Source organism: Periplaneta americana, chromosome 15 (assembly GCF_040183065.1).
Source record: "Periplaneta americana isolate PAMFEO1 chromosome 15, P.americana_PAMFEO1_priV1, whole genome shotgun sequence".
In the NCBI taxonomy this organism is placed as follows: Eukaryota; Metazoa; Arthropoda; class Insecta; order Blattodea; family Blattidae; genus Periplaneta; species Periplaneta americana.
The window spans coordinates 69,554,390-69,570,725 of record NC_091131.1 but is presented as its reverse complement, the minus strand read 5'-3'; the positions used below and the strand labels follow the sequence as shown (position 1 = coordinate 69,570,725).

The window sequence follows — 16,336 nt, the reverse complement described above, 5'->3', positions numbered from 1 at the left end:
GTGCAAATATATATAAATGCAAAATTATGTGAATAGCATATTTAATTCTTCAAATTCCTTTAATTATGTAAAAAAAATAAAGAAAAGCAAAGTCAATTTTTTATTAGGTTTCTAAGAAATTTCACATGTCCTGGATTTGTGGTGTTCCTGCAATTTCCTGTGGTTTGTCTCTCCATTACTGCAACCACTTTCTGATTGATTTCTGGAGCTGTACACTCTTCTGAAGTCAACAAATGAATTTACAGCACGCTGTTCACTTTTGGACGCTTCCTTCGCTTTTTTCCTTTATTAAGAGCAACAATGTCAGATATGCCAATCACACCTACCAATGGAAACTCTGTCCAACTTTCATTTGAACTAACCAAAATATGTCTTAAAAGTCGATAAAGAAAATGTCAACATTTGCTTTTCAGTTCATAATATTTTTTTTTTTTTCAAAACCGCGAGCAGTTGTGAACATTCTGTATATTGATAGTGACGTATTTTCGGGCATCCCATGTACTACTTTATAGGCCTATTACAAAACGTTGATATGCAGAACATTGTGTCTGTCCCAAATTGATAGTGTGTGCTTATACATGAAATACGTAATAGACAAGAAGATTACAATAATGTATGTGCCGTTGCCATCTGTAAAGCGGATTATCGCTAATCCACATTTGTCTTGTATGGGCCTTCTGACGAACGAGATTCCTCTTTCAGTCGTGCGACGTTCGCCAGGGTGGTGGTCACATCGGGATAACGATACCACAAGGTAAATACTCTTCAAGCGGTATATAATTGTGCAACATCATTTTTTCACTTTATTGCATTTGGATCTACTATGTGATATAGTCAACAACTTGTGTGTGAAGTATTTTTCTATGAACATAAATTTAAAGAACTAGACTCAGCTCTCAAGAGACACACGGTTCGTCAGAATTTCGTAAGTGCAGGAAATTTCTAGCTCTAAAACTTCTCTACAAATTTGTCGACTTAAAAATTAAAGTGGCACGAAATTATACTTCAAGTAAATAATTTTTTGAGAATATAGGCTTAAACAATACTTATAATTAAAGTGCACTATTATGAATGAAAACACATAGGACAATAGATTTTGAATAAAATGGAAGTTTGTTATCCTAATGATTTCACACGAAATACCGTGAAGTTGAGAAAAAAGTTTGAAATTACACACAAATATTTTCTGAGCAATGCTATTCCTCATTAAGTATTCGAACGTAAACCTTGATTTAGCAATTCAAGACGAAAACTGCATATAAAAATAAAATTAAGTCGATAGCGAAACAAAAGTGATTTTCTATATTTAAGATACTTAAGAGAGAGAGAGAGCAGCCATTAAACAAAATATATCATCAAACATTTTAAATTTAAATTTATTTTCAAGTTTTACAATAATCTTCCTTTATATTTTATATAAATTAAAAACAAGCGACACGTTCATTACAAGCTTTTACATACAATCTTAATTTTTATTTTAGACTACCTAAAACTTCACATCATTCCGTCAAACTAGACATGAAATGTAGCTGATTCGCTAAAATTGGTGTAAATCTTAATATAAATGTTGCATTTGAGATAGCTATTTGAATGCAATTCTGAAATCATCTCGTCAACAAACTTCATAACTTCAGTCAAAAGCTTAAAAATTGTTTCAGTTAACCAAAAACTAAGAAAGATACACAAGTCGGTATTTTAAGTGACAAGCATAAAGTGGGTCTGTTTGAAAGTTATCTTCGTTGAAGATACTTCTGCGTCTAGCGAGCTTAGTTTGCTGCAACCGAGCGATATGGCTCGTGCATGGGATTCGTATTCGGAAGGACCGTGGTTCGATTCCCGGTCCGACCAACCTAACTGTGGTTTTTCCGTAATTTTCCACAGGTTGGAATTTTCATTGCCACGTTCCATTTCCCTTTCTCTTCTGTGTAGAAAAAGAATTTAGATTTCATATCATTCATCTTCTTCATCTCATTCCATAAACATATTTAGATCAAGAAGTATGTCTCCGTCCGCTTACGGGGGGGGGGGTCCTCTCTGCAACCGTTTCTGAATTCCGAGTCTTCCGCAATAACTCTGCCAGGATTCATTCCTCAAGAGCGCTTCGACACTTTGAAAGGGCCGTTGAATGGAGCCTGTGCTGCTTGGTCACCTCGGCGGTATGAATTTGGTGGGGGGGAGGGTAGGGGATCCCACATTGGGTGAGTGGGTGAGGAGTCGCATGCTGCCAGTGGTCTGGTACACCACATTCACTCCATAAATTCGGAGTGCACAATTGGCCTCAGGATGGTCGACGTGCAAAGGGCCGTCCCTAATCCGCCCTTAGCCACCTAGTTTGCTGTAGCATCTTCAGCAGAAACGAGTCAATATGAGTGGACTCAACTTTGTCATTATCAAATGGACAGAAAACTAGACCCATCAGAAGATTCCTAAACAAATTGATATTTTGAACATCTGACATATCGTTTGTTCGAGATTCAAATTAAGCAGGACTATTCCTTAGTATTATTTAAATTTCGTAAAGTGCTACTGACAATGCACACGAGACTTAACCTCATTAAATATTAAAAGAAATAACTTAAAATGTTGCATGTCATGTGAAATAGAGTTACAAATGTTACATTAAAGAGAAGCAAGAAATACAATGCTTGTAGGATAAAGGACATAATTCATTTCTTATTTTGTTATAGACGTAAAAACCGCTTTAAGTGTTTTACTGAAAATGTTCGTTTAGAAGAGAAAATTCTTTGTGACATACCGACTCTCTGTTTCCTAGATCTACAATTTTTGGAGCATGTTAATATATCATAGTCGTAATAGTTCAGTTATTTTTAAATATATCGAAAAATAATTCTGATTTATATTCATTTTTCTAGGTGGAAAAAAAAATAATTTTTTGAACGACAAATATTTGTTTGAGCTCTAATACAAAAATAACGTACATATTAAAATTATACTGTAACGTTTTACTGTAGTGTCTTCTGACAATAAGTGGTTGAAATATCATTACCATCAGAACTATAGAAAATTTTGTTTCAAGGGTTTTAGATTTGGAATGTAATTCTGTACATCACATCTAATCCTTATTGCAGAACTTTATCTGGATACATACTATTTGTAATATTTCATGTGGTAGTTTCTTATGTTAAGGAATGGAGATCAAAATAATTGTCAGTGCCGATTACGAGTATTTTATATACATAAGTCGCAATGTTGTGCAATTTTATCAGGGAAGTTACAAGTTACATGCTGTTGATAGTATGAAGATGATAGCTTTATAGCGATACGCATACTCTGCAAGAAAATTTACTAGTATAAAATAGATTTTAACAAAATCCAATAGTTAAAATACTTCTTTGATTGCTATAAAGTTGAATTGTTATCTTTTAAAATATCTAACTATTCAAACACGCGAAGCCTCGTTGTTGTGCTATTAAATTTTGTTACTTGAAGAAAGTGGTTCATAAACTTTTTATCTCATTAATCAGGCATACGCTGAAGAAGTTCTGAAAAGACGTGTAGTTTTCAAACGGTGGAAGCACTATAACAACGAAAAAACGAATATGAAGGATGAGCTTCATTCCAAAATGTCTACCTCAGCATTGTGTGTAAAAGCAAGTAGCGCACATAAGTTTCGATTGAATATTTTTGCCACAGAATTGCCCTTCAACTTTATGTTGTTTAGGAAAGAGGGCTCATGAGAAATTCCGATTTTTCAAATAGAAAAATAATAATGGAGGTGATAAAATATACCTATAACTCTTTTCTTACTCTTTCTGTTAAGGACTAATTTACTTTCACTTTTTGTATTTTACGTATTTCATATCTGAGTAAGTCATGGCCGCTTACCTACTATGTCATGGTATCTGTCAGCTCTTGTGCCCATTCTTACTTTATCTCCTAAACGTCAGGTTTGACCTTAGTGTAGTGGAAGTAATTCATTCGAGTAGATCTTTTAAGATCAAATGAATAAAATGCACGAATGTACGTATTTTATTTTGTTCTCAAGTTTGCTACACTCGGCCTGAGACCGCATTTTGGTCAATCAGCGACACAAGGGAAAATGGTTGTTACGGTGTAAGAAAAAAAAAAACAATGTCTGAAATCATATTGCCATAGTTTTGTTCCTTATGACTGTAGCTTTTTGAAATTTTTAATGCCGAATAAGGAACCTATTGACTGTTGAACTGACCTATAATTATTATTATACAGGATGTCTAAAAAATACGGGGCATAATTTCAGGTATGTATTTCCCACATGCAGACAATCAAAATAGTTCATTACAACATGTGTCCGGAAATGCTTTATTTCCGAGTTATGGCCTTCACAACATTGAAATTCACCGGAACGTTTTTCTTTCCGCAGGTCGTTGCCGTCAAAGGAGATATTAAGAGGGCACTCTGACAGTTCATTCCGAGGCGAAGGTTACATTCAGTGTTGTGTAGGCGTTAGACTGTGCTACATGTATTCAAATCAAGAGCTGGCAGAGATACACTTCATGTACGGTAAGGCGGACGGCAATGCTGCGCTGGCTCGTCGTTTGTACCAGGAAAGGTACCCACAGCGACAATGTCCAGATCGGAAGACATTTGTACGTCTCCATTACCGTCTGTGCGAGTATGGAAAATTTAACTCTCCTGGTTTGGAAAGGGGACGACCAAGATCTACAACTCCAGAAGTACAGGAGGAGATTCTGGAGACTGTGAATATGACTCCTTCTATCAGCACACGAAGGGTAGCGTTGCAAGTCAATGTTCCTCATACGACTGTCTGGAGACTGTTGAAAGAGTATCAATTGTATCCTTATCATTTGCAACGTGTACAGGCCCTGTCACCAGCAGATTACCCTGCACGAGTTAGGTTCTATCAGTGGTTCTTGCAGCAGTGTGGTGTATATCCGAACTTTCCTGCCTTAGTATTATTTACAGATGAAGCACAGTTCACACGAGATGGCATAACAAATTTCCACAATCAGCATGTATGGGAGTATGAAAACCCACGTGCAACTGTTCCATCTCATCACCAGGTGCGGTTCTCCCTCAACATGTGGGCCGGTATCATTGGTGATCGATTAGTTGGACCCCAAGTACTTGTAAACAGACTTACGGGGCAGGCGTACACAAACTTCCTGGAAAACACCATATCTCATGTTTTAGAAGACACTCCACTGATCAATCGTCAACACATTCACTTCTTGCATGATGGCGCTCTTGCACACTTCAGTCGTACGGCTCGCCGGTACTTGGATCGAAGGTTTCCTGATCGATGGATAGGTAGAGGTGGCCCAATTGCTTGGCCTCCACGCTCACCTGATCTGAACCCTCTCGATTTCTACTTGTGGGGCCATTTAAAATCATTGGTTTATTCGTCTCCGGTGCCTGATTTGGAATCCCTTCGGAAACGAATTGTGGCATGTTCTGAGGACATACGCAATACTCCTGGAGTTTGGGATCGTGTTCGCAGGTCAATGAGACATCGATGTGAGGTCTGTATTCAAGCAGGAGGTGGATATTTTGAACATCTTCTGTAATGACAACGACCTGCGGAAAGAAAAACGTTCCGGTGAATTTCAATGTTGTGAAGGCCATAACTCGGAAATGAAGCATTTCCGGACACATGTTGTAATGAACTATTTTGATTGTCTACATGTGGGAAATACATACCTGAAATTATGCCCCGTATTTTTAAACACCCTGTATAACTGTATTAGAAGCTAGAAATTAATTTTTAAAATTTAAAAGTATTCTTTCAGATTAGAATTACTTCACTTTACATTGGTGTATTTTATTAATTTTCTATAGTTCTGATGGTAACTATATTTCAACCATTTATTATCAGATAATACTACAGCAAACAATACAGTATCATTTTAATATAGACCTATCCGTTATTTTTCTATCAGAGCTCAAATAAATATTTGTAGCCTAGTTCAAAAAAAATACTTTTATGCTCGACCATGCCGAAATGTAGTAATTATACACCTGGTAGCAGTCCTTTAATGCATGTCATTAAAGTACACCTACTCATTAAAGTACAGGTCTTCAGCCAATCACAAGTCAGCTTTGTACCGTTATATCGATTATTCTCGGATATGCAATCGACAGACAATTAGCGAAAAGTCACGGAGGCTGGAAATCCAATACTGTCGCAGAAGGTTATGTTCTGTTACTATAAATTAGCGTTAATTGTAAATAATATTCAAATAAATTCAATTTGTCATCTTGTTTTTCAATTCTAAATCAATTTCCAGGTTATATCAGACTAATGTTCATTCTTATTCTGTGCCAAGGTCAATGACATTCGGCCTCGGAAAAAATCAATACTTTCGCGTCTGCGCACATGTCACAATTCAGGTCAGTTCGCACATAACCATAAAAAGACCTAATTTTTAATACTTTCAAGTTAGAAATATGGTCGAGCATAAAAAGTAGTATGAAACTTGCCTATAATGGTAATTAAGACGCTCGTATGAAAATTATGAAACTCGCTTGCGCTTGTTTCATAAACAATCATACTTGCGTCTTAATTACTATCATTATAGGTTCGTTGCATAATGTACTATTTCCATCTAGAAAAATGAACATAAATCATAAAATGTTCGAGATATTTTAAAATAACTGCATAATTACGACGTATTAACGTGCTCTGAAAATTCCATAACACTAAATTAAACAAATTTCTGAAAAAATTACCAGTGGAATTATTATAAAAAATGCTATTAGCATATATAAATTAATTTTTAGTTTACAATACAATAGATAACAACAATTCTAGGTTCATTCAATAGCCAAAAGTTCACTTAATGATCACAACAAATTTTTGAAAGGTACAATCATTAGGACCAATTCTATAGTAATCTGAGTTGAGGCAACTGTATTGTATTTCTTTAAAATAACTTTTAAAATGTCGTTTTTCGTTTTAATTAAAAAAGATAATGATTTTTTGTAGAAACCGTCAATTTTCGCGAAAATTTGCTACAAATTGTCATAAATCAGATACATTTGTTATCAAACCTACACATATGCTTCTTGATGCATCTCTCAATCACATTTCTCGTTTATCCGTAATAACAAAAATTGGTCTACGGATATGACAACAGTCGTTTATAAATAGAATAAAATGGACCATGTGCTTAGGGTTCAGTTCTATCGATAGAAACGAAATTCACCGTGTGTCTACAAATCTTTTGAAACGATGTGATATGTGCATTAGAGAGGATGGTCGGCAGTTCCAACACTTATATGGTAAGTCAGTAAATTGCATTTGTAACAAAAAGCGAAACCCGTTTCCAGGCGTACATCCATTAGAATCAGCAGACATTGAATTCTTGTGAAACTGTGGAAGTAGAAATGGGAGCCAATTCCGCATTTACCTTCACAAAAGTAACTGAATTCCTAGATATCTTATGATCGAGGAAACTACTACAAACCCTGATAAGGTTAGCCGGCATGGGGATTTGAACTTGAACCTCACGAATGCAAGTCCAGCATTTCTCCATTGAGCTATCTCGCTAGATAAATCTTTATTTGCGATTGGTAAAACAAAAAACTATTCTACTGTGTTCATCTTCAAGTTCAGACTGAAGTAATTAGAACTCATATTTTTCTAGGAAACAGTGGCGGCTGAAGCCACTTTGTTTCAGCAGTGCCAGGACATTCAAATTAGAAACGAAAAGTAACAATAATGTGAATATTTTATAATAATAATAATAATAATAATAATAATACACCTAGTAATTAAATTATATAATAAATTCACGGAACTTTGAAGTTTTCTAAACTGTGTTGGCAGCTGGCTCAATGACAAAGATTATAATATGTACAGCTATACAGCAGCACACATGAGTGGGCGAACGGCATTGTTATCTCTGACACGGAGCGGTAGTTCAAATCGATTTCTTCCTTCGTTATTTAACGACGCTGTATAAACTGCTAGATTATTTATCGTCGATGAAATTGGTGATAGCGAGATGGTATTTGGCGAGCTGAGACCGAGGATTCGCCATCGATTTCCTGACATTCTCCTTACGGTTGGGGAAAACCTCGAAAAAACCCCAACCAGGTAATCAGCCCAAATGGGAATCGAACTCGCGCACAAGCGCAACTCCGGAACGGTAAACAAGCGCCTTAGCGACTGAGCTACGCCTGTGACTAGTTCAAATTGATGTTCTGCTCGAAACAATCCGAGGAAAACTCGTATATATATATATATATATATATTTTTTTTATAAAATTTGTGATCTTATAGCGCTCTGAAGGTATAGTTGAAAATAAGATATAATTACATTTTATTTAGGCAGTGCCATGGCACGAGAGCACTATTCCTAAAGCCGCTCTCACTAGGGAGTATTCCACTCATTCTCTTATTATGCCTCTGGACTCACGGAAATGTAAATTATTTCAAGAAATGTCTTTTGAATTTATTGCATGCCACTGTTGTTCCGTTCTGTCCTGCAGAGCCACAAGATGCACGGAGAACTGCAACCACCCAGAGGTCCACCACGGATAGAGGCGGCTGTGATACCCATACACGGCGAGAAGGGCGAGATGGAATCCTTACTACACAATGACAAAGGAGAACTGGAGTCACTGCTTCACAACCAGCAAGAGGCACGATATTACAATAACCTTCCGGAGGTGGCCGTCAACTTCACCGTTCCTCCATCCTCACCAATGGCGCCGCCACCACAGTACGAAGAACACGAATGGCAGCCGACGCTGAGCAAGGAGAGGCACCAAGTGAACAAGGCCAACTGGTTCGGCATCTTCTTGGCCTTCATGTCGGGCGCCTTCTTCACGCTCAGCTCCGCCGCCGTGAAGGCGCTCAAGAGCATGGACCCCATGGAACTGCTGGTGCTGCGCTCGCTCCTGCAGGTCTTCGCTATGCTACCCATCGCGCTGCGGCGCGGCGAGAACCTCTTCGGGCCCAAAGGCCAACGAGGACTCCTCCAACTGCAGGTAGTCAACCATGCTTAGTTTCCTCAAGCTCCTGTTTCCACTGACGCTATATTCTTACACTTTTGAAGTTCATATGTACACTACAAGCTTCTTCCGGTTTGATTTACAAAATTTTACAGGATTTTAAGTCATCAGCATCTACAGCTCATGCATTTTGTCAAGACATTCGCGATGTGCAGTACGGGAACAACGTTTCTGTAGAGGGGGTAGGAGTAGAAAGGAAGGTCGGGCGTGTGTCTACCGAGTTCAAGGCAAAGAGTAACCCATTCCCCTATAATTCGTAAATAGACTCATCCGATCTCGTGCGCAGCTCAGTAGGAAAGTGGGGGAATGTCTTGACAAAATGCATGAGCTGTACACCAGCGTTTCCCTTCTTCAGTATACGGACCACTAGCAATCCTAGAAGTCAGCTTCGTGGGCAGCAATGAAAAACTACCAAGATTACTAATATTATTTTAATTAATACATTCAGTGTTCTGTCCAAAGGCAGTCTTTCACTGCAAACCCAACTTTCTCCAAATTGCAATTATTCTATTATTATTATTATTATTATTATTATTATTATTATTATTATTATTCTCGTACAATTTCAGATGAATCGACTAATTTATTTTTAAGTAAATAAGAAATCATAGTATGTGGAAGTTCATGACTGTTTGGCTCAATGACTTATGATGATCTGCAGAATTTTTTAAGTTTTTGAAGTGGTTTTCGTACTTTCACGTACAAGTACTTCCATTAACAACTATTTTTTAAATTACCATTTACCATCATATACAAATTACCTATTCTTTCTCCTCTGTATAGGCCTAATTCATTTCTCCTCACTAGGTATGGGGAGATAAATAAGGAATTTAGCCTACTGTCATAGAAAAAAAAAAACAGAAAAATGCAACCCCCTCTCGCCTCCTCGCTGTCTTGCGCTTGTTCTCCTTGTGTTTCGCTTATTATCCTTGTATTCCCCTTGTCCTCCTTGTCCTTTTTTTTTCTTCCGCTTATTATACTTGTATTCTCCCTGTTTTTATTGTATTTTCCTCATTCTCCTTGTCTTTCTCTTGTATTTCTTATCCTCCGCTTGTCTTCCTTGTCTTCCACTTGTTTTCCTTGTCTTCCGCTTGTTCTTTTTATCTTCCGCTTGTTTTCCCCTTATCTACTTGCATTTCTCTTGTCCTCTTTATTTTCTCTTGATCTTCTTGTCTTCCCCTTGTTCCCTTTGTATTCCTCTTGTTCTCCTTGTCCTTCTGTTTTCCACTTGTCCTTTTTATCTTCCGTTTATTATCCTAGTATTCCCGTTGTTCTCACTGTCTTCTCCTTGTATTCCCCTTGTCCTCCTTATATTCCCTTTGTTAGTGTTATCGTCCCCTTGTTCTTCTTGCAGTCCCAGTTCCTTGTAATCTATTACTATTCTTTTCCTTGTATTTCCCTTGTCCTCCTTATATTCCCCTTGGTCTTGTTATCGTCCCCTTGTTCTTCTTGTAGTCCCATTTCCTTGTAACCTATTACTCTTGTTTTCCTTGTATTCTCTTCTTATCCTTATCGTTCCCGTGTTCTCCGCATCCAGACGTTATTCTAGATTATGGTATCCAACTTACAATTAGTAAAGCTATGCACTATGCACCTGTAGATTTTTCGTACAGCTACCACTATTTATTTTACAAGATAACTGTGATCATACAACTGTCACTATTATTGTTGTTCAGTATAGGCCTACATGTAGTGACACAACAGCCACTATTCATTATTCGTGATACCTGCGTCCATAGAACAGCCACTGTTGCATAGGATAGTATTGTGAGCATGCTATTTCTTGTGCAGGGTATCGTCGGCGGCTCTACGTTAGTGCTGCTGTTCTTCACGTTCCGACGCCTGCCGCTGGGAGACGCCACCACTATCATCTTCAGCTCCCCCGTCTTCGTCATGATAATGTCGTTCCTGTTCCTGCGTGAGCCCTGCGGCTTCTTCCGCACTTTGATCGTGTTCCTCTTGCTCACCGGAGTCGTGCTCATCTCTAAGCCGCCATTCATCTTCCAGGTACGTCATATCAAACTCTTTCTGTTTCCAATGCTCATAATGTCTTAAAAAGTTACTGCACTGTTACACAGCTAAGGTCGAAAATTAATGAGCAAGTGCAAATACTGTTCCAACATTACGTCTAAGTACCGCAAAATATTACACAATGAACTACAGTATTTTTCTTTCACACTGCGGCCAGCGCACGGCGGCTAGCATGCCGGCCGCAGCAGCTCGGACTGCCGCCGAAAAGTTATAACATCCCCGTATCTGAGACTCCCGCCGCCCTCGGTTAAGATTTGCGCATGTTTGTGTCAACAGCAGGTTGTATGAGTGAACAGCAGTCCCACTGAAGTCATTGTCTAGTTTGTTTTGTTCCTGTTCCATGCGTAGCCTATATGAAACCATTGTCTAATTTATTTCTTTCCTATTCCATGCGTATAAATATACGAGTTTAAGTTACGAGTGTTATCAGTTTGTTTCATTCCTGTTCCATGCGTATATGAAACCATTGTCTAGTTTATTTCGTTCCTATTCCATGCGTATAAATATACGAGTTTAAGTTACGAGTGTTATCAGTTTGTTTCATTCCTATTCCATGCGTATAAATATACGAGTTTAAGTTACGAGTGTTATCAGTTTGTTTCATTCCTGTTCCATGCGTATGTGAAGCCATTGTCTAGTTTGTTTCGTTTCTGTTTCATGCGTATAAATGTACGAATTAAAAAAAAAAACTACAAATAATGCCCATGGCTTGTCAGTATATTTTTTCATTAATAATTAATAATTATTATAATCTTCATCATTTATGTAATCGTGAAAACTTTGTAATTCAACAGTTCATGGCATAAAAACGCGACAAAAATGACTTTCATACTCCATCGGCAAGTCTATCGTGCTATCAAAAAGGAGTGCGTTATATGGCAATAAAAATTTTAATGGCCTCCCTAGGGATATAAAAATGACAGTCAAAACATGAGATTATTTAGGGCCAAATTAAAGAAGTACATAATTTCTCACGCCTTCTATTCTGTAGGTGAATTCATGACATTCAACAGCGCTTCATTTATATTTCTGTGTTGTATTAAGTATTGATACTAAAACTTTGTGTTGTACTAGTAGGCTGTATTGTAAAACTCTTCTGTATATATTTCAACTAGAATGTGACTATAAATTAATACTTTATAGTACTATTAAGATTTCTTTTTTTCGTTTGACATGTTCCATATTCAAGCTGTGAAGCGATGTACGAATACCATGGAATGTAAATAAATACAATACAATGCAACCGATCTTTGCCGAAATCAGACGTATATACATGTTACCAAATCGCTCGGCTACAGTCACAGCTGGCAGTTTGCTTTCCCTAAGAACTGTCAGTACCAGTACTATACATTTGTCTTCATTTCGATTTGTACATCTCGCACGACCTGAACCTCGTCTTTTGGTATAATCTTGTGACTCTCTAAATTGTTTTATTTCAACATGGATTATGCTCTTAAGCATACTCATTACTTGCGATGTAACGTACGTACACTGCGTCCATCAACGTTACAGGCTACAGATCCAGCCACATGTTCGGGCCAAAATATTTAGAAAATAAGATGTCACTACCCTATTTACCCTCGAAAATCCACCGAACACAACACAAACAACAAGATAGAAAAGAAACGATAGTCTGCAAGAAAGACTTTCTGCGCCTAAACGGAATATTGGGTAACAATAAATTTTTTATACCTACCTCTTCATGGCAATAAAAATACAATGTGTTATTTTCATAAAAAAAGTAATAAAAATATTTGATATATATAATATTATCAGATATAAAGGTGTCTGGGATATTTTAGGTACCCGAGATTTTTTGTTCTTGAGTCTAATAATAATAATAATAATAATAATAATAATAATAATAATAATAATAATAATAATAATAATAAATAGCACAGTTCAAATACCTATTGAGTTTCTAGATAAATAAGAAGCAAGGCTAGATGTGCGATACTGAATCCAACAAGCTTTGCTATGGCAGCATTTTTAAAATACGACCCCATCTTACTAACAAGTAAGCCTACCTATCTAGTAGATTAGTGTAATGTTACAACACTGGTCGATTTTGCTTTAAGAAATGGAAACGGATTCTTTAAAAGCTGACATCATTGGCGTTCAGAGGTAAATGCGTATAGAATGGCAATTATTTTTAAATATAAGTCAGAAAAATAGCGTATCTAGGATATATGCTTAAGAATAAAAAAATCTGACTCAACACATTATAAGAAGTAAAATTTGAGGAGAGACTAGGAGTTGGTCGGCGGCATATGTCTTAGCTGTGCATTATAGTTGGCATTGGACCTATATACTCGTACTAGCAGAGAAACTAAGAGCATTCCGGATCGCTAAGAATGTCACGTTTTAGTCAATGTCATCGCCAACATCTACTAATAAATATTTTGAATATAGCAATAGAAGAAGAATGTATTTAAACATTCAGATTTAGAAAATGCCGTGGTGGAGGAGAGAAAAAAAAGTTGTCGACGCTAGTAGCGATAACATTGTACGAATAGAGGAGGTGGATGCATTCGGCAATGAAGAGAAATTTTCTTCATCCTTCCACCGCTACAAATCACAGTCTGATTATCTGATAGCCTATATTGCAAACTGTCATTCGTGAAAGCTAAATGACTGCAACAAAATTGCCCAAGCAACACCTGATCCATGTCCACGACGGCGAAACTGTGGGAAATCAGCGAATTAATGTGTTTCACATACAGCAATACCGAGACAGTTTTCATCTGATTCAGGCTGATAAACTTAATTCCCAAAGGAGCACGTTGCACTCGCTACTGATATTTTGTAGTGGTCTTTTTTGTAGTTTTCTTTTTACTTATTGTTATTGCAAACATTCAGCTTATTTTTTCGGTTTGGAGAATCTTTTCGTCCGCTTCTTATTACTTTTTTTGACTGGGTTAATTCTTAGTTCCATGAAGAGTGATAATTTCCGGTAGGCCCTAATTTTCTCCAGGAAGGAGAATGAAACAGTGGGAGAAAATGAAGTTAATAACGGATAGGATTATTATGGTACGGCAATTCTTTGCACACAAATTTAAACTATGTTATTATTGTTATTATTATTCGTGTCACACATACATGCATCTAATGGCTACGCTACATGTTACTAAGGATTGGTAATTGTTTTACTAGTTTTAAAGTTAAAAAGCAGTAAAATAATAGCATTATATGTACTTCAAGTTTAATACAACTTAATTGCTGTGAAACTCACTGTATTTAGACTGATCTAGTTATAGCCGAAGAGAAGGGATTCTTTAATTTTTAATTAACTTTACAACAAGTGGATTAAACAGAAATAAAATACTTTGATCCGTAACAGGTACAGTATCTAATCTAGTCTTTCTTTCACCATCCTTAGCAAAATTCATACCAGTGAATTAACTTTTTTATGCTCGACCATGCCGAAATGTAGTAATTATACACCTGGTAGTAGCCCTTTAATGGACCTCATTAAAGTACACCTATTCATTAAAGTTCAGGTGTTCCACCAATCAGAAAATACCATTGTAGCAATATGAAAGCGCAAGTATCGATTATTCTCGGATATGCAATCGAAAGACAACTAGCTGTTATTATCTGTTCTGTTACTATAATAATTAGCGTTAATTGTAAATAATATTCAAATAAATTCAATTTGTCATCTCGTTTTTCAATGTCTAATTCAATTTCAAGGTTATATCAAGATTAATGTTTATTTTACTCTCTAGATTATATCTAGGTCAATGTCGACATTTGTTTCTCGGAAAAAATCAATATTTTTGCGTCTGCGCACAACTCACAATTTACGAGGTATTGCACAAGGTCAGTTCCGCTCCTTAGTCAGATAAGAATAACATGAATACTTATGAATAATTTCAAGAAATATGGTCGAGCATAAAAAGTCGTATGTAACTTGACTATAATGGTAATTAAGACGTTCGTATGAAAATTATGAAACTCGCTTGCGCTCGTTTCATAAACATACTCGCGCCTTAATTACTACCATTATAGGCTCGTTGCATAATGTACTATTAAATCACTCTCTCCGTGACAACCAATACATTAGCAACAATAAAATCTAGACATTAATTAATGTATAACTTCTTCACAAACAACACATTACAAAGAAAATAATATCTACAATTTAAAATTAATTGTACGTATTAGTAATGAAATTTAGATACCGGTAACGAATAAAATAATGTTATAATAGCACAAAAAAGTAGACAGATTTTATGCGCTCTGCTTCACATCGGGCGCTAAACTCTCCATTCGTGCATAAAATGTAATTTTACTCTCGTACACTACAAATAATTTAGTATTAAATACAACAGAAAAATCTCGAAGATAAATTTGGAGCCCTGGGAGGAAAGTCTCCTTCTCAGATCACCCTATGAATTCATGACTTGTCATTATCAAGCTTAAACTGTAAAGTTATCAATTTTGAGACGAGTGGTGTGACTCTCCAAACTCAGCTGTCCATTAATTCCGGAGCACTGCACTCCATGGTAGCTCGGTTGGGAGAGCATTGGTTTACGATGACTGCGAATACGGTTTCGAATTCCTGTCATGGCGGACTCGTATTTGTGGTGGACAAATACAAGTTCCAATAGTTCTCTTAGGATTCTCTCGTTTCCCCTGTCATTGCACCGTCACTCTCCATTTCAAAATTCATTATCATCATTTAAATAGTAAGTATTCACCCAAAACGGTGTGGCGTGATGTACAGTAGTGGCAAAAAAACCGGACCGACCCTTGTAGCTGATTTCAGAGCTTTGTTCACTCCAGAGCACGATAGACTGGTACTCTGCTCCAACCACGAGAAAGTCTCCGCCGGATGAGACGAAGGGGGGTAATGCTGTGAATGAATGTTGATGTCATAAGATGTCATAAGGTCACACACGTGGGTACTCTTATCTCTATTGGCTAGCTCTCACAGCACAAACCATAACATTGATACAGACATATTGATACTACCCTAGTTACAAAATTCGATCACAGTTAATCTCCTGGTCTTTTAATCTCTTCATACAGGAAATAACATATGCAGGAGAGCGCATGGTTTTTAAACTGGCGTTATAACGGTAATATTATTTATCTACTTCGTTCCAATAGATGAGGCAATAGTAAGCACATTCCTTTGACGGTTGATCTCCTGGTTGGAGAACAGTAACTAAGACTTTCGTGGTTCGAATCCTGCCTGGGAAGAAAACTTTTTTTTTGTTTCTTATTCAAATTTATTCCCAATACTTTTCGATTACAGCGATATTTTACTACTCAATTAACTTATTATTCCCAGAACATGAATTTTACCAGCAATCGAAAA

At 36.8% G+C, this 16,336-nt stretch overlaps 1 protein-coding gene across 2 annotated transcripts in view; it reads left to right on the top strand.

The window, feature by feature from the left end:
- The first annotated feature begins 678 nt into the window (after window positions 1–678).
- The window catches only part of LOC138715106 (solute carrier family 35 member G1-like), a 28,973-nt gene continuing 13,315 nt past the window's right edge, over window positions 679–16,336 (top strand). The window contains exons 1-3 of one of the 2 annotated variants that reach the window (XM_069847628.1): window positions 679–754; window positions 8,455–8,955; window positions 10,771–10,986. In XM_069847628.1, coding sequence (XP_069703729.1) covers window positions 8,464–8,955; window positions 10,771–10,986 — 708 coding nt within the window. In that variant the 5' untranslated portion in view covers window positions 679–754; window positions 8,455–8,463. Of the gene's footprint in view, window positions 755–814; window positions 926–8,454; window positions 8,956–10,770; window positions 10,987–16,336 lie in introns of those variants that run through there. The other variant, XM_069847629.1, reaches the window with a different exon arrangement.